At 40.4% G+C, this 27,249-nt stretch overlaps 1 protein-coding gene across 1 annotated transcript; it reads right to left on the bottom strand.

The window, feature by feature from the left end:
- Positions 1–24,086, bottom strand: LOC111235293 (lysyl oxidase homolog 4-like). Its single transcript, XM_022763706.1, has 15 exons — positions 24,016–24,086; positions 22,629–22,955; positions 21,473–21,774; positions 21,175–21,389; positions 14,253–14,291; positions 13,628–13,841; positions 13,341–13,518; positions 8,539–8,693; positions 8,279–8,446; positions 7,667–7,829; positions 7,333–7,576; positions 6,145–6,260; positions 5,690–5,826; positions 2,926–3,037; positions 1–2,831 (listed from the first exon to the last, which is right to left on the bottom strand). Exons 2-15 carry the CDS (start codon positions 22,933–22,935, stop codon positions 2,761–2,763), a joined length of 2,421 nt encoding a protein of 806 aa, XP_022619427.1. The 5' UTR covers positions 22,936–22,955; positions 24,016–24,086; the 3' UTR covers positions 1–2,760.
- Between the last annotated feature and the right edge of the window lie 3,163 nt (positions 24,087–27,249).

The raw sequence follows: 27,249 nt of genomic DNA, 5'->3' as shown, positions 1-27,249 counted from the left end.
GATTCACAGTAATGATGAATGAATGCATTGTGATTTGTTCTTTAACTGAAATTTGCCTCTGACTCAGCCAGTGTCTTTCCACAGTTAATCATAACTTTCTTCAACAAAAAAGCCAACAAAGCTTATCACCTTCATACCTTTAAATATTTTACGAACAAAATAAACATGGGTACAGGTTACTTTCTATAAGATCATTTGGTGTCATCATGTACGCATCACAGCTAAAAGAACCTAAATCACATCACATTAAAAATTATTTTTACTCTTGAGATGAGGTGAAAGTCCCTGAGAGCACAGTGAATATAATTGTTGATAAGCACCACGTAGTGCACACTCTCAGTGTGTTTAAGACAAAATAAAAGTGTAACTGGCCATGGAAAACAACATCCCAGTGCTATGTTATAGCAAGGGTACAAATACAGTAATATGATGAGAGTGGTGACTATGAACCAAAGTAAGCTATGTAATGTCATATAATTTTAAATAACACACAGAATAGACCATGGTAATATGTCAATAGGAACTGTACATAAGCACAAAACAAAAAAAAGTATATCAGCAAACACTCATTTTAGACTTTCAGCTCTTTCTGCTAACATTTATATCAACAGTTTTTTATAGTTTGGCCTGGTGTGTATGATTATAAAAGGTTATTTTAATAAGCTACACCTTTAAATCATGTTGGTGAGTCAAAATCATAAAGGCCAGTGCGGAGGAAGACAATCTGTTAAAGAAATTAATAAGTCTACATGAGCCTTTATGAGTGACGTGTCCTTTCCACCACGTGTCCTGGAAACTGTCTATTAGACACCATTTTAACAGGTTCAACCGCTGAGACAATAAGCCAAACACATTAAACACATTAATGGGGTAAAACATGATTAACACAAGTCCAATGTTTTAAAGAAAATTTGGTTGCATCATGGTTTGGTGTGGTGCTAAAAAAGTTACTTAAACAGCAAAGAAAAAAGTGGAGAAAGATACAGTTTAGCAGGCTGAGCTTTAGGAAAAATAAGGCCACTGTTTACTCTGTTGAAGCGTGAATCGAGGAGTTTATTTTTTCTCCCAGACAAACATGTTGTTCTCGTTGGGGAGCTGAAAATGCCAGCTTGTGGTCGCTGTATGGCTGCCTACAAAAAGGCAGCTCTGGTAGTAAAATAAAAAACTGTATGTCTGTATAAGTCTTTCTCCAAACTTCATCCCTTTCTATCCTTCTGTCTTACTTTCTCACTCTTTCTTTCAGTCACCAGCTCCCTCACTAAATCTCTCAGAATCTTTCTTGTAGCTTGTGTTAAGTTGGAAATCCAGATTTCCAAGTAACAATTCCATAGTTTCTTTATAAAGCACATGCTATAGCCCTAACCTTGACCGTAACCTTATGTCTAACCCAAACAGACATAATTAAAAGGCGTTTTATATGCTCTCAAAACCCAGCCTGCCTGCCTACCACAATACAGTGGTTTTGTCAGCATGGTCTTCCCTCCCATTACAGAGGCTGGAAGAGAAAAGCTGTAACGTTCCACTTGTTTTAATAACTAAAGTAAAATAAGTCAGTAATTAATCATCCGCATCATGGGTATGTTCTAATACTATGTCCTGTAACTACTATATGAAAACGTTTTTCCCCCTGGTTAATTATGTCTGAAAAACAAAAAAGAAATATTCAGTATTGTTAATTAAATGCAAGCTAACAAACTCTTCACTGAGCATGCTATGTAAGTGTGAATTCCATGAATAAATAAAGGTACAATATAAATAGTACACTTAATATGAAAACTAAACACAAACCTTATATTTCACTTTCTGAAATGTAAAACACAATAAAGTATTTTTTTTAGATAAACACCCTAAAAATCTATCTGGTGGCTAATTAAAAATAAAAGTGTGGGGGCAAAACTAGAATACTGATGTTTAAAAGATAAAGTGCTTTGTTCCATAAAAATCATTTGACCTCTTCTTACCTATTCTAGATGAGAAGCAAAACTTTTAGAGCACGACTACACTTTTATAAAACAATGATTTTGTTCAAACCAAAGCAATAGTAAAATACCTAATTATCTGTAAAAAGAGACCCAAAATGCATTGTACAACACTGTTCACCTGAAATGTAGTGAGGTTAGTATAACAAGATACAGTATTGGTAAAGAGCACCAATATTGAAGTAATGTAAAAGCGCAACAGCTACAAATGATCCAGTTAGTCAAGAATTTGAAAAATAATGCCAACTTTTTGCTACAAGTGATCTAAATGATCTTTTTGCAAAAGAAATTACCAAGTCACAATATTATTATTTTTTCTCAGATTTTCATTTCTTTTAGCATGGGAAGATTTCCCGACACATTTCTCCATTGTCTTTGTTACACATTAGTTATAGCGACATTAACGTCTTTCATGCCTATATGTTTTGAATAACTAACTTCAGTTACTAGTAGTCCACATTCACAAAAATCAGTATAGTCTGAAACAATATCCAATATCATATGTGACTAGAGTAAAAAACATGTTGAGCAATCTGTTCCACTCTTGTTGTCAACGGCTGTTTGAGTTGAGAATGGAGTCTCTGCACTGGTCGCTTCTCTGATATGATGCTTTTATGAATATTTTATCCACATCTGCTGAGGAGATGAACAGGCACCATTTTGTGTGTTCTCTGTTATTGTGGGTGCTAAGGTCCCAAGGGCCTAGGGCCATCAACCTCAGCCCACCCTGAGTATTCTCTGGGCCCCACTGGAAGGCCTTCGTACTGAGTCCTGGGATGGGCTACACAAAGTTGTTGGTGATTTGCCGCTGGTGCTCAAACAGGTCTTCAATCTCTGCACTATATGCATCTCCTATAAGGGCAAAAAGAGCATAAATATCAATAACAAATGACAGGGAAGAAATGAAGATGAGGAGGGAAAGAGGAGAAGGGTTTTCTGTCCTCACCTGCATGACATCCATACATGTACGCTCTGTGGCCGTCATATTTGCACCGACATCTCATGACATTGTTCATAAAGTCAGACTCAGCCATGTCCATAGAGGGGTTGACTTCCACCTGCAAAACGACACAATCATAGTGTTGACAATAAGCTGATGCAGTATCACAACAGGAAATGTTTCTGACCGTAGAACTTGCAGTTATACGTTTTATCACTGCAACAAACATAATTTATTACTTTGGTTTTTTTTTCACTTTCATGTAATACTGTATCTTCAGCTGGCCAGGCTCATGGACAAACAATGAATAAGTCTCCTCTCTCTACACACTGAGAAAGCCATTTAAAATAAACAGCAGTTGGATGTAAAATTGAGGGCCTGTTATTAAACAGCACTCATGGCTGGTATTGTTTTTACAGTCAACCCCTTTCTCATCTATAAAAAGCTGGATGACTTTTCCATACAGTATTGCTATTTGTAAAGATAAATACACCATACAGTACTCGCTTGTGAACTTAGCATTGGAATGATGTTCAATTGGTAGTCTACTACTGAGCATACATGTGGCGGCAAAACACTTTTACCATGTGTTATGTAAGTACGGAATATACTGGTAGATGTTTAAGGAAAGCCCATTGTAAAATATTTTATAACCTGTATGAAAACATCTAACAAAGACGCACACAAAACATGATCGCTGGCTGTGTAAGAAATTATGCAACTTTACAGCTGCGATTCATGGAATGTGGTTGTACCGCAGTGTCGAGTGTAGCCCCCGGCTCTGGCAGAGAAGAAATCTGCTCTGCTCCTCACTCCAACATAGGTATGCAATAAGGACTGTAAGGACTGAATTAGCCTGTAATTGAAGTCTGTTGCAACAGAGTAGTTATGCATAAGCATGTTTATATGTCTGAAATCAGCCTTATTTTGAGTGCTGCCATACACTGTTCTAATAGTCTGTCATTTGAAGAGCAGCTCTATAACTGCTGATACTACCATTCTCTTAATCTGGTCTGGTGATAATACTGAGAAGCCATTTACTCTAATAGCTGCTCTGTAAACTGCTACACCCACTTTAAGTACAGGTTACAAACAGCTACAGGGAGAAGGAACGTACACTACACTAAAAAAGGAAGAAAAACTTTAAAAAACTTAGTGAGTGCACAAAAACTGTCTCTTCATTTTTCAGAGTAAATTACAGTGTTGGACCAGAGTGTATGAGGCCTTTGCAGGGGGCTGGTTTAGAGGCAGAATGTGTTGCTCAGTGAGAAAGTGGCAATAAAAATAAAAACAGGGCAGGAGAAATTCCTTGGTGGCAAATTAGCCGTTCTTAATGGAAGGGGGACTAGGTGCTGCTTGACTAAAGTGAGGCAATAGTTAATTTGGGTAATTGGTGTGTTTCATTAGCACTGGGTGGTTCAAGGGTAGGCCTGCTGAATCTATGTGTAAAGCCCAGGATCAGAAATGTCAGGCATCATCTGCACTTTACTCGATAAATGAAAGACTCCCTGCTTGGCTTACTTTGCGCTTTCTCTTTTTCTGTCTTCTCATTCTCTGTAAAATTTGGTTATGACCCTTTTGTGCTGCTTTTGTCTCCTCAAATGACCATGACCTTCTCACCTTCAGCAGTTCTTCCAGTTCCTTTCTCTCATTTATCTCAACTCCATTTCTGTCTTCATCCATCATTCATTCTCTCTGTCTGCCTCCACATTGTCCTGTAGCAGTGTACCACTTTATAATTACACCCTGCTCAACATGCTTAAATTACATCCAATTGGCACATGCATTTATATATATTATATATTTGTGTCACATCTATTATGAGTAAATTAAATATCCATCTTCAATGGAGAGTAGAGAAGTGTAATTACAAAGACTGAGTGTGACCTCTCATACAAAATGGGTAACAGCAGTAATTATCAGACAGTGAGTTGCACTGTAACTGGTTGTCAACAGCTGGGATGTAATTGGCAGCATACTAAGATCTGAGGACTGCTGCATACCATGGTGGGATCAGTAGTCTGAACTGGAAATGGAGGATAATAGGAGATGGAGTCCTTGATGTGTTTTAGTTTAGTAACCACAATGACTCGACTGACTGACCCCGGTCAAAGTAATGACAGACAGAGGAATGGCTGAGGTGATGACTGTGATGAGGGAGGTTGGAGGGTTTTACCGAAATAGACAGAAACCCCGACCAGTCAAGTGAGAACCTGAGAACCTTTTTCTTATTGACTAAAACTTTGGCCGTAAAGGAATGGTTAAACATTTCACGAAATATGTTATCTGATTTAAATGAGTTAAATGATAAGATTGATGCCATTCTCATACCTGTACGTTAAATATAAAGCTATAGTTAATTAGCTTAGCTCAGCAGAAACACTGGAAACAGGGGGAAGCCTGCCCCTGTCCACAAGTATCAAAATCTACCTAACAGATCCTCTTAAGCTCATTAATTGGCATACTATATTTTGTTTTTTTTAACCTGTACAAAAACATAAGTGTAAAGATGTCACATTGAGATTTTTTTAGGGGGTTATGTGTCTGGCTATGTTTTTTGGCTAGCTACATTCTTGTTACTCTGAGGTTGTTATACACTTAGTGGAGACTCCAGAAGACAAGTATTCAGGAGGTTACTGCACCCAGCTAAGAAGCTGTTATTTTGTAACCCACTTACCAAGAAAGCAAAATAAGAAATAAAATTTCCCAAAATGTCATATTAAACACAAAGTTAACAGTACTTGATTTTTGACATGAAATTACTTCTGACCTGAAAGATGTAGTCTCCTGGCCGGACATCTGTCACATCAACCCACTGACAGTCGATATCGTGGCGATAGGTATCCCAGCAGCCCACAGAAATGCCCTGGTCACCCATGTTATAGCAAGAGAACCGCTTCTGGACTCCTAACACATTTACACACACACACACCAACAACATCATCAATCACAACATCAAAATTAATTTAATGCTTGGCACTCTCTCTTATTTTTAAGAGCTTCCTTGAATTGTGTTAGACTACATGTGAATGCTGCTTTTTCATATGAGCCATTTCATCAATAATATAACAAGTAAATGGAGAGTGAACAAACAACAGCAGCGATCTAATACATTAACCACAAAGTAAAAATCTAAATAGCCGTAGCTGAAATACTGATATTAATTTCCTGTCCCTAATGGGAAAGAGTATTTGACTGGGACTCATGAATAGTTGTGAACATTACCATCAGGGCAATACGTGTCCTCCAGACAGAAACTGGCCTTGTGTCCCTCTGCAACCCTCGTGCCATTCAGAGTCAGCAGGTCGTAATGTGTGAACACCTCGATGCTGTGGTAGTGCCTAGGACGACAGAGGGTAAAGTCCAGGTGAGCGTGTGTATGTGTGTGTGTGTCTGTACATGTATGAGTGTGTGCATTTACACTAACTGAACACTGGCTCCCTATGGCTTGTAGCCTAATGACCTCACTGCTTGAACATGAGCATGGGTGTCACCGTAACACCTCTCACAGAAGCTTGTTTTAGCACCAGCTTGGTTGTGCTGTGTACTCATTCTGGGTGAATGGGGGGCTTTGAAACACACATCCATAGCTCTGATGTGTTGTTGTAACAAACTGAGGTGTACCTGACTGGCCGTGGGCTACCCTGTACTTTGTATTACACCCGACCTGTGGTAACTGGATTGGTTCAACCGTCATTTCCACAGACACGTGCTGCAGGGCGGCTAATGAATCTGGAGAGATGACAACACTGTTTAAGGCCACCCATAACTTACTGAGACAAATCTCACACAGCCAATACTGTGGGCTTCAAATGACTCCTTCTTCTCTCATGATGACAGGCCTGAAAGTGCTCTCGTTATCTGACAAGAAACCAACATACTGATGGGAGGAAGCTGAGAGGCAGAGTGGAATGTGTTAAGAGAACACCTCAGGACAATATGTCATCTATTTACAACTAACGGACAAATTGCTGCTGAGGCCCAGTGACAGACAAACGCTCTTAAGTCTAATGTTCATGTTGCACGCTACCTGCAGACCACTTGTCAAACCATATGAGCCGTTGGCACAGAGATCACACTTCAGTATGTTTTCTTTCCTGGTAGTAATTGAATGCAATTAAATTAAATATAAATCAAATTACTCAACATGGAAGGAGCTATGTCATTAATGCACGTACAAGCAATTTTGAACCAAGAACAGGTGTTTGTCTGAATATTTACAGCTTCCAAAAACCACAGCTCACCTGCATTCAGGACACTCTAAACCACAGTTTTCCCAAAAACACTTAGAATGACCACAAAGGCAACTTCACCATCCCACATATAGCAAGTATTTAAACAGTTTTTTTAATTGCAGCAGCCTACACACCCAAGCAACCAAACTCCTCTGTAAACTCTTCAGGGATGCTATACCTGTGACACTGGTGCCACGTCCAGCTCTCTCTTGTAGCTTTGGGTCTGAAATCGGACCGACCCAGGTTCATGATGCGGGAGGAGAAGCGCAGTAGGCGTCGGTGGCCATAAGGCCAGTTCATCCTGGCAGCAGATGAGGACAGACAGTTCTCCTCATTGGCACAGGTTAGCAGGTGGAGGGGTCGGTCTTCTAGGTAGGCTGTCTCCTGGACCAACTGGGCATCCAGAACGAGGTCAGGTGCCGCTGAGGCAGGTCAGATGTGAGAGGTTATGTTAGGATTCAAACAGAACCAGAGGACAAGATGGGGAACTACAGGAAGATGGCTCAACTTACTGTCCGAACAGCTGACCCCAGCAGCCTTAGTTCCACCTCCGCGAGGACAATGGACATGGTTGTTGCGACGACATTGTTGAATTGAAAGCTCTGTGCCCACACAGTGGGTTCCACTGAGAATCACATCGGCTGCATTTGGGTCACCGGTCCAGTACCAGGTCTCCTGTAAAAGGAGAGGGTTGGGGTTGTCAGGTTTTCTGTCAGTGATCAGTACCATAGCTCATTGTCCACCACAGTGAATACAGGGGTTGTGACAATGGATTGGCCTCCATGTGCTGCTTTGTTTAAACATCTATTTGTTTGTTCTTTCGTCAATAACTCAGACACTGCTGATGGGATTTTGTCAAATCTTGAAAGATTGATGCCTCTGACCACTGTAGTCTGACATTTTCAAAATTACACTAATTGGTTTAGAGGTGTGAGTGCTGCATTGTTTTCTTATTCAGGACATTATGCCCATTCTTTAGACACTAATGATAAGACATTGATAATAAATTGTTGGCGTAAGTTGCGGCATTTTCAAAATTACCCAGGCTAAAGGGTGGCACTACAATGAAATGCTTGCTGCAACATTGTCAGTTATGGATGTTGTGTTGGTTAGGGGGTTGTTACCTGATGAGCACTGGCAGCGAAGCCCAGACCGAGCTGTCTGCAGACCACCATGGCCTCGTTGATGCCCCAGTTCTCACTACAGACAGAGCCCCAGCGCTTACGACCTCCAACCTCCATCAATACCTCCACACGGCCTTCTGATGGGACTCTACCACCAGCAAGCCGCACCTAAAATCCATTAGATTAAAGGGATTAAATGAACGCTGTGGTATCAGTGAAACCTGATAAGTGTATGTCTTGTGATGGTGTAATTTTCGTACCGTGTTCTCCATGCCAGTCTTAGGGACGTTACAGCGTACTGAGGCATCCTGACTGTGTTTGAATGTCCATGGTTGGACTTCCTGGAAGTAGCAGTCGAGGATGGAGCGCTCTGACCCCATACACTGGACACTGTTCATATGGATTGGTCCTGTACCTGAAGGAGGAGGAAAAGATGTGGTAGATTTAAAGACTATGTTAACAAAAATAAAGCAAGGAAACCAGAGGAGCATGCTCAGAACTAAACATTTTCGGTGTGTTGTTTGGGGCCACCCACTGTAGATTTACAGGCATTAGCAGACGTTATCACGCAAAGACGCACACACACATACAAGTGAGGCTCTGTATTCCCTTCATGTGAATGAGCTTTCTCTACTTTAATCCAACAATGAAAAGTTCCTATCTGTCATGACAAAATGCTCCTGCAAGCAAAGCAGCAGCAGCACCAACATCTACTTTGGGCATCTGTCACACCTCATTACCGCCATTCTGTTGCTTCTGGTGCAACAACAACAACACTGCGTGCAGTCCACCACCCTGGGTGAACAAATAAAGCCAAATCTGTGTCAACAAAATAAAAGACTTTCACTAGTTTTCGTTTGTTGTGTAAAACCAGATAATCCTAAACAACATAGAAGATGGTGGAAAAAAAGCTTAAGATTTTCTGAAAACAAACGGCTGCCGCCATAATTGTGAAAACACAGAACAAACCATGGCTTCAGTGTTTGCTTAAAACAAAAGTCACAAACTGCAAACTTGGAAATAGGGTAGTATTGAAATAAACACAACCAAAACCACAAAAACTAGGGGAAGGAGAGAAAAACCAACAAAGAAGAGTGAAAAGGAAGATGACTGAAATGATAGGAACCAGACTGCTGCCTAACCCAATGTGTCCCTGTGTTGGTTTTGGTAGATTGTAGGCCTGCTACCATACTGGTCACCATGCGTGGGTTCATATGTATGAAAAAGACACATCTAAACCACTTCCGCCTCTATCTAAATGGTCAGGCCACAAACTAGATCCAAACTTCCACTGTTTAAGTTATCAAGACAAACATGGGGCCTCGAGAGGTTCTCAAAATGAACAGTGACATGCTGTATTTAAACCTTAGTTTGGGAAATCCACAAAAACCCAAAATAAATTCCAAAAACTGGCCACATACACTGTACATAAACACAGTCATTCAGGGTGTTTTAGTCCCTAATGTAGTATAGTGCACTATATGTACAGTATATGTACTTCACTGGAAGAATTACACAGTAAAATAACAATGTTGGTCAAGAAAGGAAATAGAAACATTGTCCCTGTAATTTAACACACTGATGGTGATAAATGTAATGATGACGGGAGTTAGATCATTGGCAGATGGAGTTTGAACATAGCTTTTCTTCATTTTGAATTTCCTAAATAATCGAGGCTTAAACTTCAGCATAAAATGTCTAAGGATGACAGCAGCTACGAGAGCAATAATGGGGCATAATATAAATGCGGTATCTTAAATTTAGTATTTACAAGACATAGGTTGAGCTTGATTACCATATAATTAGAATTGGCAGATGCCACAGATCATTTGGACAGATTAGAAAAATTCGCTTTAGGGGATGGAAACAGGCTAAGATCAGTCACATTCTTGTTGAGAATAGCACAAATAGTTGGTTAGTGGTTACAAGGGAAACCCTGTTCTTTTCCTCTCTGAAATTACACTCCATTTTAGGCACATTAATGTAGTGTGAGTAGTGTTTTTCTTTTCATGGAACGTCTCTTTCAATGCCTCTAACAAAAACATTCATTCAATAGCTCAGTTCTGTTTCTCAGCCAAGTGCTAAATAATGTAAGTTTGTAAATAGATATGCCTGCCTGTCAGTTTTAGTAGTATAGTAGAAGCCAACCAGCATCAAAATGATGTTTCCTTTGTCAACAGGATTTCAAAGCTTGTTAATAAGTTATAAGCTGACATAGTTAAGTGTATATGTGTGACAACTCTGATGAGTGAGACTACAAGCCAGAGTATCTGACCTGCAGACTGTCTACCGCCCTTTCCAGCCAAACAGCCAGTTGACTACAACCTTTATCACATTTGCTCATCATAAATAATTCAGCGCTCTCCTGTGGGGTCTTATTGCTACAAGATTGGTATAAGAAATCATGAGGAGTTATTTCTCATGTACTGTCAGAAAGCAAGTGTACCTGAGGAGTGTATTACCATCTAACCCAAAATGTTGATGTGTTTTGAGAGATAATAATTTAAAGAGAAATTAACTGCGTACACAAATTAAACATTTGCACAAAACTAAATTTTAAACAATTCAATCTTTCAGAACGTCTTTTTCAGTGAGAGTTTGTCTGATCAGAGTGTGTAATTTTGGCCTTTTCCATCAACATATAGGCCTGTGTTTATGTGGCCTTCGAGCACATGGAAAATTATATGTCCCAGTAAAATGTCAAAGAAACTGCATGTTAAAGAAAGGAAACTGTGAGAGGACTTTGAAGTCCAATCATCCTGCAGTGGCAGCATATATGTAAGTGTAAGACAGAAAAAAAAGGGAGAGTCCTGTACTGTGTGTGTGCATGCACATGTGTGTGTGGGTGTCTGAGAGAAAAGAGAGTATGTACGTACAGTATATGTATGTGAGGTGTGTTAGGGCCCTATTTTAATCGTGCAAGTCCAACAACAAACACAAAGCAGTAGGTCTTGGGCGCACAGACTGTGTGGTCATTTCCAAGGGCACCTGCTATTTTAGTACATGTATGTGCAGCAGCTCAAAGTGCCAACAGGCTGGGTGAAGGTGGACATTGATCAGAGCGTGTGCTGATTTACACATATGTCCCCCACATTCATTGGTACAATAATGATAAAAGCTAATAATAAAACAGTTTGGTGGAGCTGTGTATTTGATTGCATCATTCCGAAGCTACCTCAGTCATAATTCTATTGTATTTCATGCTCTAAAATGTGACAAAGCAGCATTTGCTTCATTTCAAGAATAGAACATGAACAGCTGAATTCCTTTTTTAAAACTCTGGCACCCCCCCAAGGACATGTACTCGCCCCACTACCCTTCTCTCTCTCCACCAACAACTGCATCTCAGTTGGTCAGGTAACAGGCAGAGAAAAATCACAGCAGACCCTTCACATCCTAGTACATGCTACACAACACTGTATGCCAATACAACCAGGCACACAAACCTCTTCTCTCCACAGACCACCACTCTGATGAACAGTTAAATCAGTGATTTAATATGAACTGTGCAGTAAGCCTGTAACACTGAAATATCTACTGTAACTACAAATTGTAAATTATATATTTTACCGTTATATACACTTACTGTGCCTTAACAGGTACATATCATCAAGTCTAAGCAAGCTGTGTACACTGCATACATGTATGTAATGTAAATAAGCACCTATTTCATGTATATAAAACTAACCTCTTACATTACCCATTCAAGATTTATTCCAGCACTCTTTGCACCCTTATACTATTATATTGTTGTTTTTTTCAGTTTGACTTGTATAATATAAAGCAGCTGTGGACAGCAGATACTGTAAGAATCACTCATATTCATTTATAGATTTAATGCCAATTTAAACACATCTACTGAATGTTTAATTAAAATAGTTTATATACATTACACAGGAGTCAGACGTGAGTAATATAAGATGAAGTGGAGGGTAAACCTGCCATTTGTCAAACCAAACTGCAGCTGCAGAGCCACATCTTAATGTTTTAATTCTGAGGCAGATTTTATTACATACATACATACACACACACACACACGACCATGCATGATGTACACATGCTGGCACTTGCATGCTTGCAACACAAATGTAGCTTTGTGGTTAGATTCGGCAAAACCTATTCTAGGTACAAAATTGAAAGCTTTTTGGCTTCTCCTGACAATTATACACCTTTGAACCTCAACCATGACCCAACGACTAAAGTAGCTAATTGAAACCAGACGCCGGGTGCAATATAAGTCCCCTTAGAAAGCCAACTAAACTAGATTTTAGTTCTGTGACATTCAGCAAATAGAAAGGTAGAATAAATGACGTTATCTACAGAAAACCCATTTATTTATTTATTTAAGAAGATAAAAGGTAAAAAGGGACAAATCCAACAAACACAAAAATATCCTATGTATGATCAACTACACAGCTAAACTAGCAGACTGTCCTCCCTCATCTCATCTTGATCAGCATGATTGGAGACTACATTCTAGCCTGAGGAATGGGGAAACTGTTCTCACATCTCATAGGGGTGGGGACACCACTGGCACAGCTGGATACTGACTGAACCTGTGTGTCACCAAGACTGAAAATTTGAAATCAAAGGAAAAAAGACCACAGCACTCAGTGAGTGAATGAAAAGCTTGCTTGAAGTTAGCAAGATTATGTCTGTGGCTTTAGTTACCAAATACTGAACCACCACAAAACCCAACATGGCTTATAGTATTTCACTTTGTGTGTGAATGCGTATGTGTGCACATGTGCGTTGTCTTGTGCAGCTGGTAGCCCTGGCACAGGAGTCACGTAATCATAGTTGGAGATACTGCAATCAAGACATTGCAGCTTCACAAGGTAACATACACAGACAGACAGACAAACACACGTGTCCATACATTATCTGATCAGTCAGGGCAGACGGGTGATAAGCAAAAGACAGGCAAAGTCTCCCTGTCTTCTCTGGAATAACGTGATACAAGATAAACTCATTCAAATATCTAAATTGCAGACTTAAAAGAGCTAGATTAAATGTGGAGTTTTGCAGAGTTTACAGCCTAAGTTGTGTCTCTGTCTCTCACCTTGACCCATGAAGGCTCCATGCAGGGCATCCTTGGCCGTACCAAAGCCCAGTTCTCTGCACACCACACTGGCTGCAGTTCGTTCCCACATATGGTCCACAATGGTCCCCCATTTACCATCTCGGAGCACCTCCACACGGCCCTCACCTAATCTGGGGCCTGCCTTCAGACGCACAGGCTGTACAGGGAAAAGGGAAAGGGAATATAACTTAGCTTATTCTTACGGGCAGTTTCTAAACACACTGTTTTGTGCTGCGCTTGTGTAGACCTAACTTTAATAATCTTACCACAACTGGATAAGGAGCCTGGGGTCTTCCTGAGGACATGCGAGCAAACTGGGGTCCTGGTACACACTTGACCACTGCATGTCTCCCATTCTTACAAGGGGTGGGGTTACGGGAGATTGACAGCTGAGCAAGACACTCTGACAGGGTGTTCTCAGTTCCCAGACAGTGAACTTTTTCTACCCAGAATCCCTTCTTCTTTGCCATGACGCTCAATCTGAAAAGAAGAGAAGAGAGCTTTAAATCTTTTATAATTCTCAATAGCATTAAATATTTATGACTTAATTAGAAACAATCAAAGTTACGGCTGAAAAAAAAAATCCTTACTTAGTGTTTACAAACAATCAAAACTGAGCTAATCTGCTTAATCAGGACTGTGTGGGTTTGGTTTGATCAGATTTTACTGTGCTGGCAACACAAAACAAACAACCCCACAATTTTAATCACATTTTGATTTACATGTTGCTAAACTCTGAGAGTTTTGTGTTTGTGTCAGATCGCATCAGTCACAGTAAGGAGCTAAATGAAAAAAAGTATTTTCAAGGCATTTAAAAGAAATTAAACTTGTTATGTCTGCCAGTATCTCAGTTATAAAATGGTCAAATATGGCTAAGAAACATTTTATTACCTTGTTGAAGGATCTGCAACCTTGGTATCCCATATTTTCCTATAAGAGAACAAAAGAACAGAGATGGATGTTAGTTCGGTCAGGTCTGTGTGTACTTGCTAAGGTACCAACACACACACACAAGTGTAGCATCTGCTTTGTTTTAAATGTAACCTGGCCACACCAGAGGGATTTCTGCCACAGTGAGTAGTACTTGGTGACGACTTAAAATAGTTACAGCTCAGCCACTGACTTTATCAGAAGAATGACTCACACAGCTCCGAATATGACTTCTGTATGTAAAACCAGAAATGAGCTGTGCATGTGGTTTCATGGTGTTTGTAAATTTAGGTACAGCAATGGTGATGGCTGGTATTGTTTGTCGAAGAGTTAACTGTTCTTGATTTCTTTCAGAATTTCTCTCTTTCTCTCTCTCTCTTTCTTATTTTATAGGTTGATTAACAGACAGTATATTTCCATCTGAAATGTGAACTGCTTGCTATTTACTGTGTTTACTGTGTTTGTGTTTAGATTAAGTGGCCAGTGTATCATATGTTCCTGAGCTATAAGGCAACAGTGCTTCCCGTACCCACCAACACAAGGGTAAGTGTTCAACAGGAATGTGCTGGGTAATTTTATCCAAATTACCCACCTTTACATTACATAAACTAACAAAGTCCCTTTGAATATAAGACTTTTGTGTTGCTTGTTGCAATATAACAGACATTTGTATACAACTGCAGGATGTAAGGACTATAAAAGGATAAAAAAAAAACCCCACAAGATATCTTGAACTATGTCGTTAACCTCCAAAGCCACTCACAGTCCAAAAAAATCATAACATTCAACATCAGTGATGTACAACATTTCTGGGAAAACAGGGTTTGACCAAGCACGATATACAAACAAAAACTCTGGCACATGCTGCACTGCATGTCTGAGAAATGCAAGATCCAAAGAGACATTTATGCACCAAGTAGTTGGGCTGACTTGAGAGCGATGGAGAGGAAAGCCTTCTGTTCTCTTGGCAGACACACATAGCAGATGTGCCAGACCATGCCAGGACATCCTCAAACCACTGCAAAGTGCATGCACCATCACCGACATTCACATCAATTACATCGAAACACTCGAGATGCACACGCTACAGCATACGTACACGTGCACACACACACACACACACAGATCTTTTCAAGTGTAATTTCTACAGAGTTTTACATCCGGCATGGCATCGCAGGTGTGGGATGCTCAAATGGTTTTCTGGCTTTTTTTGGCTACAGTGAAGAAAGCACAGGCAGGTCAATATTTGTATTTCTGACATGAACTCTAAACATTCCCGTAAAGCTAAGGCAGGGAACATTGAAAACAAACTGATCCTTAGTCTTGGAATCAAGAGAGGCATTGTCACTGACATGATGTTATGTCGATGGTTGCGTGAAGTCACGGGCTGCTAACTGTACACTTTCCAAAATCACGTAACAACTTTTTTCCTGATGCTCGCCAGAAGAGACCTCTCATCAAAAATATTAGTACTTGGAAAAGTAAGGGAAAATACTTTAACGATGAGTTGTTGAAAATGAGTATATGTTCGTTTCAGCAATCATATTACAAATAGAGGTGTTTTGCAAATTGCAGATGCTATTTTGGAATAACACTTTTCAAATGGACTTCAGGTCATTTCTCAGGCCCATTTGAAACACAAATAAAGCTCTGAGGGGCTCAATGACGTGCTTAAATTATAAACATCTGTAAATGAAATTTCAACAGCTTAACCAGCCTTGCCTGCTATCTTTCAAAGCTATATCAAACATTTAAGTTGATGAGGCAGAAAAATCCCATGATTTTAAAACACTTGCATGGTTCTAAATAAAGCGATGTCACGAGACTGGCTGTAATTGTGACTGACACATTGTATAGAATTTAACACTTATTGTTTAGAGTGTCTTGAATTACACTCGTAAAATATCTTAAATGTGTCTACCATGTGGCTCTACAGTAACATGTCACACACACACATGTACACACGCATGCACACATGCACACACACACATTTTCCCATAAGGCAAAGATGTCTGTGACTTGTTTGTGACCTCACCACAGACCAATCAGCTAACCATTTTCCCTCTACAGAAACCCACAGGACTACTACACAGGCTATAAATGATACTCTCAGGTCTTTCATTTGACTGAATTACAGCACTGTTTGTTAATATTGAACTTCATTCAAAAGGGATAAATACCACTTTTTAAATATATAAATAAATTAATTAAAACAAGGTCTTTCTCTTAGGTATTAAGGGTATAACTAATACCATGTGAGTATAGACAGCCTCACTAATAGTTTGTTTTCCACCTCCATAGCATTCATCAGCCTTGCTTAACCAAACACTGTATGCAGCACTTGTTGTGGAGCCAAGTGAACAGAAGCTAATGATAGGGAGTCCCACCCGCCTGTTAAAAGACAAGCATTACACCACTGTTTGGGTTTTATCACACTCACACTACTCACTTGTGTTATTTCTCCGTCTTCTTGTTTTGATGTTAAAAACAAAATCAATGGGTTTTTTTTTTTTGATTGACGCTTTTATTATTTATTTATTTTTAATAAAATGGATTTAAAATACAATTTGCATTACCAACATAAACTCTTTCAGAATTTTTTTTTATCACTTTGAGGGAGCTCATAATCACGTCAGCATTTTTTTTGTATTTTTTCCATTTGTACCACCTGAAGCATATTTTTGAACTCCTCTTGCCACAGAGAGACCTTGTTTACTGTAAACATCAGTGACTAGTATCTTTTCTCAGCAGAAAACACGATAACTTTTAGATGCTTGGGAACATATTATCAGTGTAAAATCCTTAGTTTTAGTATAATCTTTTAGTTTAATCTGATCCTAGCGATATATGAAAATTGGAAAAAAAAAAGTTTTCTACAGCAGGGGTAAATAAATATAATATAAATAAATATGTAACTAAAAATAATAATATATAATAATATTTGTTTTTGCAGTATACATGAAGAAGTTATGTAAACAGTGGATCTAATAAAATTTAAAAGAAGGTGCAGATAAAATATATTATTTCTCATATAGAGCATATTGAAGCCTTTTAAAATATTTTCTTTTTCTTTGTGTTTCTTTGTATCTATGAAAACAATCTTGTATGTCAAATAGTTGCTAAATATTTGCATGTAGAAAAGACTGATAAAACTCACTGTGCTTCAACTCAGCTTTTAAAGCTGGCTTCAACAGTCTGTCCCAACCCACAAAAAAGCCACTGGCATGCATACAGCAATTGTAATATGGGAAAATAAATTAGAGAGAAGGTCATTTAGGAAGATCACGAAGACATCAGACAGGAAGACCAGACTTAGTCACACAAAGTGTCACCCAAAAGACTGGAAATGATACCCTCATCATATGAAATTTTCAGCTGAAACATAATTAAACATAAAATGCCATTTAAGTCCCAAAATCACTATAGTGACAGAGGAAGACAGATAGCTGCTGACACAGCGGGCTGTGCTGCAAACCGCAGCTGTAATTGGACATATTTCACACAAGCAAGCGAAAATCTGGCTCGTCTGACTGCTGCTCGTGTTCTTTCTCTCCGACTCCTCTTTCTCTTCTTACTCACTTCATCCTCATGCGCTAACTCTGTCTTACTCTCTCTGTCACACACACAGCTATAATTGGGGGTGTTTTTTCACTCTCAGCAGAAACCCCGGAGAGCCTTGGTCCTGACCAACCTGTAATTACAGCATCTTCAGAGTCTCGTCCAAGAGACACAGGGAGCCGAGAGACATGGCATGGTCGGGGATTTCTAAGAATGGACTGAGAGACTTGGAGCGATGTGGAGAAATGGGGGGAGTGTCACCAGCTAAATTTGGTCAAACCATGCAATACAATCCTAAGCTGTTTTGGCAACTGGTAAAGTGGAAGATGTTACATGGCAACTGAACATTTTATTGTCTCAAATGCAACTATTTCTCTGTGACTTTGCTCACATTTTGTAATTATAACTATAGTGGCAATTTCAGAGTGCGATCCTTACAATTACCCATAAGTCCAGGCTGAAACAGAATTAACTGTTTTCCAAATAGTCTTCTGGTTAATGTTGGTTGTATATAAACATCTCATTTACAACAACACAGATTAGGTTCCATCTTGATTTTAGAAACCAAATGCTGTAAAATAACTAGTATATAACTGGCAGCTATAGGACACTGAGGCATGTGTACACCTTGAATCAGTCTTAAGTCAAAAACACGTAGTGAGAGAGAACAAATAAGCATCTGTGGACATAGAAAAGAGGTACAGATTTGGATACAAACACATCATCGTGGTTCAGACCAGTATAACGCCTGAGGCTTCAGCAAAACACCAGGTCATAAGAAGGACAGGCAAACCAAGATGTATCAAGTCACAACCGCCTCCATGCCAAAGCCTTATATTTTACACACACAATAAAAATTGACATAATGGCTTACGTTTGCCCAAACTTTTCACTGTACATTTACAAGCAGATTTGTTGAATGTATAGTATTATCCACTCTGTTGTGGCTTAGGTCAGACTAAAAAAGCAGGAGTGCTATTGTTTAAGTGTCTTTTCCTTGACCTTAGAGGGAGATGTAAAAGCAACATCTTGAAACAGCCAGTGAACAGCTTCCCTGCAGGCTTCACTCCAAGCCCTTCAAGCTACAGCAGTCCTGTCCTTTGTCATATCTCTCTTCTTGGTGAGCAGCCAAATCTCTTGTTGCAGCCATTCAAATCTACCCATGTAATTCCTCACTCAGCTGTTACTTGTACTTCTCATCTCCCCTTCTTTGCATTAAATGTCGAATCTGTACTGCGATAGAAAATCGAAGAGAGGCATGAAAGCATCACTCCTGCAATGCGGGGAAGCCTTGCTTTAATAAATAATGCTGTACAGACCATGTACAGAGTCAGGCCAGGCTGTTCAACGACAGCTCATTCTGAGGACCTTTTATTACCAAAGATATGATGCCTGATGATGCCCTCCTACAACAATAGAATCCAGTTATAGCTTCGCTGTGTTCCCAATAATACTGAGTTCAGCAGAGATAGCTTAATTCAAGGGCAATGCAGAAATACCTTTGGTGTGGGTGTGTGTGCTCCAATAGGAGCAGTTTGTACAGTCAATAAAAAGTTAGAAAAGTCTATAAAACAAATAAGCTACCCCCTCAACAGTTACAGCAGCAGTAGCTTGAGGAATCTAGCACCTAGAGTACAGAGCAGATGTTGCGGTCTGTCGCCAGTTGAGTCAGAATAACCCTCGCCAAGATAGGAAAGAAATAGCTAAACTGTGAATCACCTAGAGCCAGAAGCTCTCCAGGAGCAAGATCCAACTAGGTCCCCCTTCCACTGACGACAGAAAATGGTCAGACACTATTCATTCTTATAATAGCAATAGAGTAATTCTCTGCTAATGTGTGGTCCTCCTGTGGTTTAAGAGCAGAACCTTCCCAAAAACCACTGCCAATGTTTTTTTAGCAGGAGGAGAAGAAATGTAGATGTGTGTCAAAGGGGCAAAAGGAGACATCTAAAAGCAAGTCTTTAAGCACATGTGTCATTCGGACAGTTTACACAAGAGTATGTGCATGTACATGGTGGAGCAGGGTCTTGAACCTCAACATGTTTAAAGGGGAAAAGTTTGACATTTGGTGAAGTGTAGAGTTTGTCCCTTTTCCTGGGTGCCGTTCTGGGCTATTTCTTGGCCGAACTGACATCTTTACTTAAATTTGTGTTTTATACGAATTAAGAAAATCACATATGACATGTTTCTACAGAGTTTTACAAGTTTAGATATATTTTATTTCCTTTGGAGGGACCCAGGCTTGCTCTTTCCGATCTATTTCCTGTCTTTATGCTAAGCTAAGCTAACCAGTTTGCTCCAGCTACATATTTACCATATATGATCTCTTGACAAGAAAGAAAACTTATTTCCCAAACTGCTGTCAAGGTATTCTTTTAAGTTGCAACATCAGTATCAAAAACTGTGACAAAAGTACAGAAACTGTGTGTGTGATTGTGTGATGTGTGTGTGTGTGTATGTGTGCGTGTGCGTGTGTGTGCGTGTGTGTGTGCGATTTATAGTTCTCTCATTGTTACTTTGTGTTAAGAAAATGAAACATTTTAACATTTCTATGTTCCCTAAAGAAAATATTGAAAGAATTACTGTGTTGGTACTGGCACCAAAATTAAGTACTGTATAGTCAACACACGCACACACACACACACACACACACAGTGGCAGCATGTCACACACACTGTTGGATTACATGTGAAGAGATGCATGGCTAACTCAAGCCTGCAGAGGCTGCCCTGCCAATAAGACCAGAGGCTTCACAAAAGATCCTCATCCCACTCTCCAATAGTGAACTCAGTTGCACACATGGTATCGATGGGACAGTTAAAAGTACAATCAGCAGTGATATTACACCTCGGCATGGGAATCTAAAAGTTAAAGTGGGGCTGTTTGTCTGAGACCTGCAAGCTGAAGATAGCATCAGAGAGACACAGGGAGCGAGAGTGAGAGAGAGGCAATGAGGTGAGAAGAGGTGATTTGCCTAGAGAGAGGTGTAGAGAAAGGGCAGAAGAGAGGGGACAGGGATCCCTTTATCATCATCCTGAGGCTTAGGATGGGAGGGGGAGTAAAGAGGGACAGTAGCTGGGGGAGGAAGATAAGGCCAACGAAAGGCCTTTATTCAAAGTTGCTTTAAACGGGGTGCCACTGTTGTGTTTTTTCTTCTTCAGGATTTGTTCTTGTTCATTCAACAATGGTACGAGCGGCATAGCATGTTGCCCTTCTGAACTACAGTCAGCAGCCACATGTTTTGCAATCTAATAACTTTAGTTCATAAAGGTAAATTGTGTTGTTCCTAGAGGAGGAGAGGGCAGCAAGAGACATTCATACTCACTTGTATGTTTTAACATTGTGTTGAGTCGCCTCTGGAAAGCCAAGCATCCCGCACACAACCCGGCTGCTGTTGAGACTCCAACCCATGTCACAAACCTGCCTCCATCTCCCAGCATGTTTCACTTCCACCACACCTTCTGTGATCAGGTTTTTCTTCTTGGTAGCCATGAGTATGGGACGAAGACGGACTTCCTCAATTCGCACTTTACTATGACCCTAGGGGAAAATACACATCACATCTACTGTCACATGTCTTTCTAAAAATAACACAGAGATGTATCAGAAGTTAACTGCTGTACCTGGTTGAGGTGGTGTCTTTGGAACCTGGGGATCTCATATGGATGTCCGTTTCCATAATATCCGTATCCTGGATGCCTGCGGGTGTCCACAAGACCCTGCCACTGAGGTGCGGGGCTGCCATTGGGCCTGGCAGGGGTGGTGGCACCTCTGCTGGCTGTCTGATCCAGCCTGCGCTCAGTGGTGCACACCACCCCCAAGTCCTCAGAGTGTTTACAGTCATTCACTCCCCAACCGTTGTGTTTGCAGTCCTTCAGGGACTTCTCTGTGCCGTCACAACGTACATTATCCATCCATATTGGGCCTTGTGAATGGATAAACAATTCATTACTTCATTCATTGTGATTTTCATTGTTTGTTCAATAGTCAGACCGGGCAATGCATCTACACAAGGGCCTGAATCAGTTCCTAAACACCTAACACTTGACTTTTACTGGCAGGCTGATTTAGGGTTGCACCTTAGCGGTGTGTTTAGCAGTAGATACACAGTATTTTACAGGGCAGGGTGCTGTAGATCCTGCTCCTTGAATCCATTCAACCTTCTCTGTAATTTGGATTTAAAAGCAGCAGTAAAGAATGTCCATAAACCACAGCAAGTGTTGCACAACTCTGGCAAGTGAATGCTGTTATTATTCTAAAACAAATGCCCTTTTTCGGCCCATATATTTGCTCTGCCAGCCTGCCAGGCGACCTTAACAAGATGTAGACTACAATCCCACAACAAGTTATCTTTGTCACTTTATGATGCTAGTTATGTCTTAATTGGTGGTCTTTTCATGAAGCCATGCATACACTTAATGAGTTGTGGGACAAGCACACTGTAGCATGGAAGTTTTGGAGGCGATAGGTTGGGATAAATTGGTCCTGTATGGATGCCTGCTATTGAGCCTAAGACATCTCATCTATTAAGTGTGCCAGAAGGCATTGTGCTAGCATGCATAGTAGCAGGGTTCTGAAACTAGTGAACTAGTAAAGCTAAATGGACTGCAGCCCTTATTAATATTATTAATTACACCTGTTGGTTTCCTGCTAACACGACAAAATGTCATGGCCTTGGCTTTGGCCAACTAAAATAAGGTGACATTTGACCTTTCTTCAGTAAGATTTCTGATTACTAAAAGTGGCATAAATGTAATTCGGTAGAGGAAGTGTTCTCACCCTCTCCTTCTCCATACTTTGCGCTGTGTGCCCAAGTTATGCCGCCCTGGAAACCCAGCTCTCGACACACCACGTTGGCCAGTTTGATGTTCACTTCATCATCGCAGACGGTCCCCCAGGTGTTGTTGTGCAGCACCTCCACGCGCCCTTCGTGCGGCTCTCGCGCATAGTTGCCAGCCAAACGCACCTTGGCTGCTGGCGCGCGAGCCGACCTGCGCTGAGAGGATGTGGTCCGCCGAGGTTCAGCACGAGCGGGGCAGCAGAGGGACAGCAGGAGGAGGAAGCTGAAGCAGAGGGCGCGGGTCATCGTGACTGAGAGGAGGGGGCCTGCAGGTAAAGGTTGAAATAGTCCATGATTTAGTTTGTTCTACTCTTGTATTAAATATATATATATATTAAATTGACCAGTAGAGTCATTTAACTGGCTTGTAAATCAAGGAGCTACATGCTAATTTCCCTTCATCAATTCCAGATACCCCCTGTGACTAAAACTACCATGGATAAAGACTGAATGAGTATTTCCTCAAACAGCCCAGTCAGAAGGGACCCTGAGCGGCATGGTTATTGAATGGACCAACGCTGACATCCTCTGGACAAAAAATGTCAGGTAGTCTGCTCAGTGGCTGAATACATCCACCAACATGCTCTTTACTCATCAAGAAAGGAAGCTTTGAGTGTAGACAGTCAGAGAGATACTTGACTTGTTTTGTAGTCCGACATTTGATTTTAGTAACTGCTGCAGCGTAAATGTTTCAGTGATACGATGGGAGCCAAAACGAATACTTTTCTCTCATGTCAAATGTAGGCATATAATTAGAGACACACCAGCGCACGTTTGTATTGCAATTCCGTGAATAAACATCCCCCAAGGCTAACTACCCAGACAGAAACAGGCAGGTTTTTACTGGAGGTTAACAAGTGTCATAGCTAAACAAGAAGACAGCGCTGGAGACAGACACTGATACACTATATCACTGCAGGCCACAGGACAACACTCAGCAGAAAATATACAACATCTATTTTTCTGTTGTGCTGATAAAATTATAAAGGAACAAATCAACAACAAGCAAGTCTTTAGTAAATCAGAGTGAAAAAAATTTAGCTTCTATTGCATACAGCCATATACTTAATTGCTACTTAATTCAAAATTTAAAACAAACATTTCCTCTTTCTGTTTGAACTTTGGCAGTATTACAGCTGACTTAAAATTAATCTAATCAAAGTAAAGAATCAAGAGAGGACAAGAGCAACCTAAGCCTGTATCTAAACACCTGTTACACTTTCAGACAGATGCATATGTATATGTAAATCTAAAGAAAATTAAATTCCAATTATTCTTTACCAAGAAAAAATGTAAAAGGAGAAGGTAAGGTGAAAGTTCACTCACCTGGCAGGCAGCAAATGTTTGCAGTGGTGGACGTCACTGCCTAGGGGAGAGTGCCTGAGTGAAGGAGTGTGTCTACTAAATGCTCTCCTTAGTCAATCCTCCCTTCTTCCCTCCTTCTCCCTATATCCCTCCCTGCCTCCCTCCCTCCCTTCCTCCCCCCTCCTGTGCTCTCTTTCCCTCTAGGTTCCTTTTCGCTCATACATAAGTATTAATTCACGTGCCAAAACGTAAGGCTGGTTTATTAGATAATGCTCTAACAATGTTCCTATAAAATCAAAAATATCAAAGTAGTAGGTTGCCACCACTGATGGGAGATTTGTCATTTTAATTTATTCTGTTTCTTTCTTTGCTGACATTTGTATAATATTGGATGAATACTTTTATGTATTGCTGAATTAGGTCTGAGATGAAACATGGGACAGTCGTTCCTCACAGATAAATGAGTCTGACAGTGAATTTTTGACAAATTAGTCTCCAGCAACAGCAAGACTCATCATTTTCCGGATGGGGTGTTTAGCAGTTTAGCAGAAATGGACTTCATACATAATGGAACCCATTTTCATTATCAAATCAAGTGTTTTACTCTGATTGGGCCTCTCTACACCTCTCGTCTCTGATAGGCGGATGATGCTTTACACAACTGTGCGTTCAGTGTTACACAACCCTAGGTTAAACGTGTGTAAATGTTACCAACAGGAAGGACTCTGGTTCCAGAATAGTTTCAAACACCACGTTCCAAGTGTCTTAAAGAAGCTCCCTATACCACAGGGTAGATATTTCCTTGTTGAGATTGCCGCAAACCACCAATTCTAAATTAGGCTCAGCCTCACCGTAGCCATGGTGAACGTGACCGATGAGAATATACCATACCGCCCCTGCCCATGAGTGTGTTACTACAGTCTAACCTATCATCATGGCATAGAGAACATAAAGGTTTAACTAATCAGTGTAGATTCAGATAAAAATGCAGGAAAAAGTCCTGTTTATGGATTTCAAGCTGGGGTCACTTGAGTGCTCAGTCCTGATCCAGTTTCCTCCAGATGTCTGCGAAAACCTTTCTACATGTTTAAAACTTGTTTATTTATTTTTTGAGTCATTTCAGGAGGATTCAGGACAAATTTAGCTACCAGGAAATTTTTGGCCTCAGGGTGTTGTGTTGATAAACTGTATTTCAGTTTTCAAGTAAACCTCAGTGGGCACCTTTTTAAGGCAGCAAAGTTTATTCATAGACATGAAAAATTACAATCATGACAGGGGAGTTAGGACCTGAAACATCCACAGGCATAAAACGGCCAACGCCAACCACGGCCATAAAAAGCACTTCGTATGCAGATTTCCAGAAGGGTCAAAAAGAATCATATGTTACATACAGTATGAGTGTATTTGTGTGCACACATATAAATTTTGAAGCTGTAATTGAGATGTTTGTGTGTGCCAGTGATGGTGCAACTGGGTGGCAGGATGGTGGTCCCTCCCTGACTGGTAAACCCGAACAGGAAGAGCAGACCCCCTATTAGCTGGGCCAAATCAGAGGGATCTTCAAGGCCGACAGGGAGAGGTAAGAAAAAAAAAAGCAAAAAGGGGCGTGTTAAGGTTAAAAATATAAATATCATTGCTGTGTGACATCGTTCCATTATAAAGTGTGTTGCATATCAGATTAATTAAACTAAACTAGACAGGTGTCCCTAACTGTGTGTCAATACTTAACAGCTCAGTGGGGGTGTATGCTAGAGAGAGTGAGTTACAGGACTCTTGGAGGGCTCACAGGGCTGAGAGTATCTGAGCGAAGCAGCTCTCTGTGGCAGAGCTCTCTCCCTTACTCTCTCTCTCTCTCTCTCCCTCTCTCTCTCCCTCTCCACCTCTCTAATTACGCCAACCGAGTCGGCTCTGCCCTTACCCACAATCTGTGGAGGCATGAAATAAATACACGCTCTCCAACAATAAACAAGTGCCTTTTCAAACGACAGCACCTCCTCATGCTCACCCCCACTGCTGTCTCTACAGGCTTTTATACTGCTTTTACTTTCATACTGGCTACAGTAGCATGTAGGCACAAACTGTATAGAGGACATTCTATAAAGTTTGCAGGACTTTGATAAAGGTTGATCTCATTAGATTGAGCATCAAAGGCCATCTTTGCCTTAACCTGAAGGGTGGCTACAATTTGAATATAAGGTAAAAATTATATAAAATAGGGTTAAAATGTAGTGTTGGCAATATATACCCTAACAAACCCATTTGAATCTGATATATCATGACATGAAAATGAGCAGATTCATAAAGCCTATTAACTTTAAAGGACATGCATGCAATTTTAAACTGTACTACACCAGTTTAGTATTGCACTTAAACAGTCAGGGGAACGAAAAAAGAATGGTCAATATCATAGCAGCAGAGGCGAAGATATCCAGATTTTCCCTTTTTTTTTTTGTTCAGTATCAGGGTTATTTTTTAAACTTTATAGACTTTATCCAATTGTTTTCACAGACTGATTCTTACTCACTTTGAGTAATCTAAACTGCATGTGTAAAATCAGTGAAGTGTCCCTTTTATTTTTTCAGCATCAAGCGATCTCCCACTTGCATGGACTTTACATGCACTCGCAGATGGCATCAGGTCCCAGTTTCTCTCTATTCAAAATGTCATCTGTGGCATAATGGTTGCTTTTCCCACACATCTTCAGTAATGTTAAGTCATGTCTCCATCTCCCACTGGTCTGGGTGGTTACAGATTCCCTAATTCAACTTTCATGCTGGCCACACAAGTGTCTGCTTCCAGTGATGACAGGGTTACCCTACCCCCCCACCACCACCACCAAACCAAACAGACACAGACACACACACACAGAGACACACACACACACACAGAGACACACACACAGAGAGACAGACACACACACACACACACACACACACACACCAGGGGTAAAGCCTGGCCTGCTTTGATTTACTTCTTAAGGGTTTTGAGCATGAGGAATGATATAGAGCAATGTCTTGGTTTCTGAAGATCAAAAAAAGATAAATGTACAGTGGGGTCCAAAAGTCATTGCATATGCTGGTTAAGTTGGTGACATATTTCAGTGAAAATTTTTCAAGTGCAACACTGCCGCCTTGTGGAGGTCAGGAAAACTATACCTATGTTTATGACATATTAGTAGAATAACTTCATACATTAGACATTTAACATTCAATTTGTGCCATTATGCATGGAGAGACTCAGAAATGGGATGGGTGG

This window comes from Seriola dumerili, unplaced genomic scaffold, assembly GCF_002260705.1.
Source record: "Seriola dumerili isolate Sdu_G_001 unplaced genomic scaffold, Sdu_1.0 BDQW01000478.1, whole genome shotgun sequence".
Lineage (NCBI taxonomy): Eukaryota > Metazoa > Chordata > Actinopteri > Carangiformes > Carangidae > Seriola > Seriola dumerili.
This window is presented reverse-complemented; position numbering and strand designations above follow the sequence as displayed.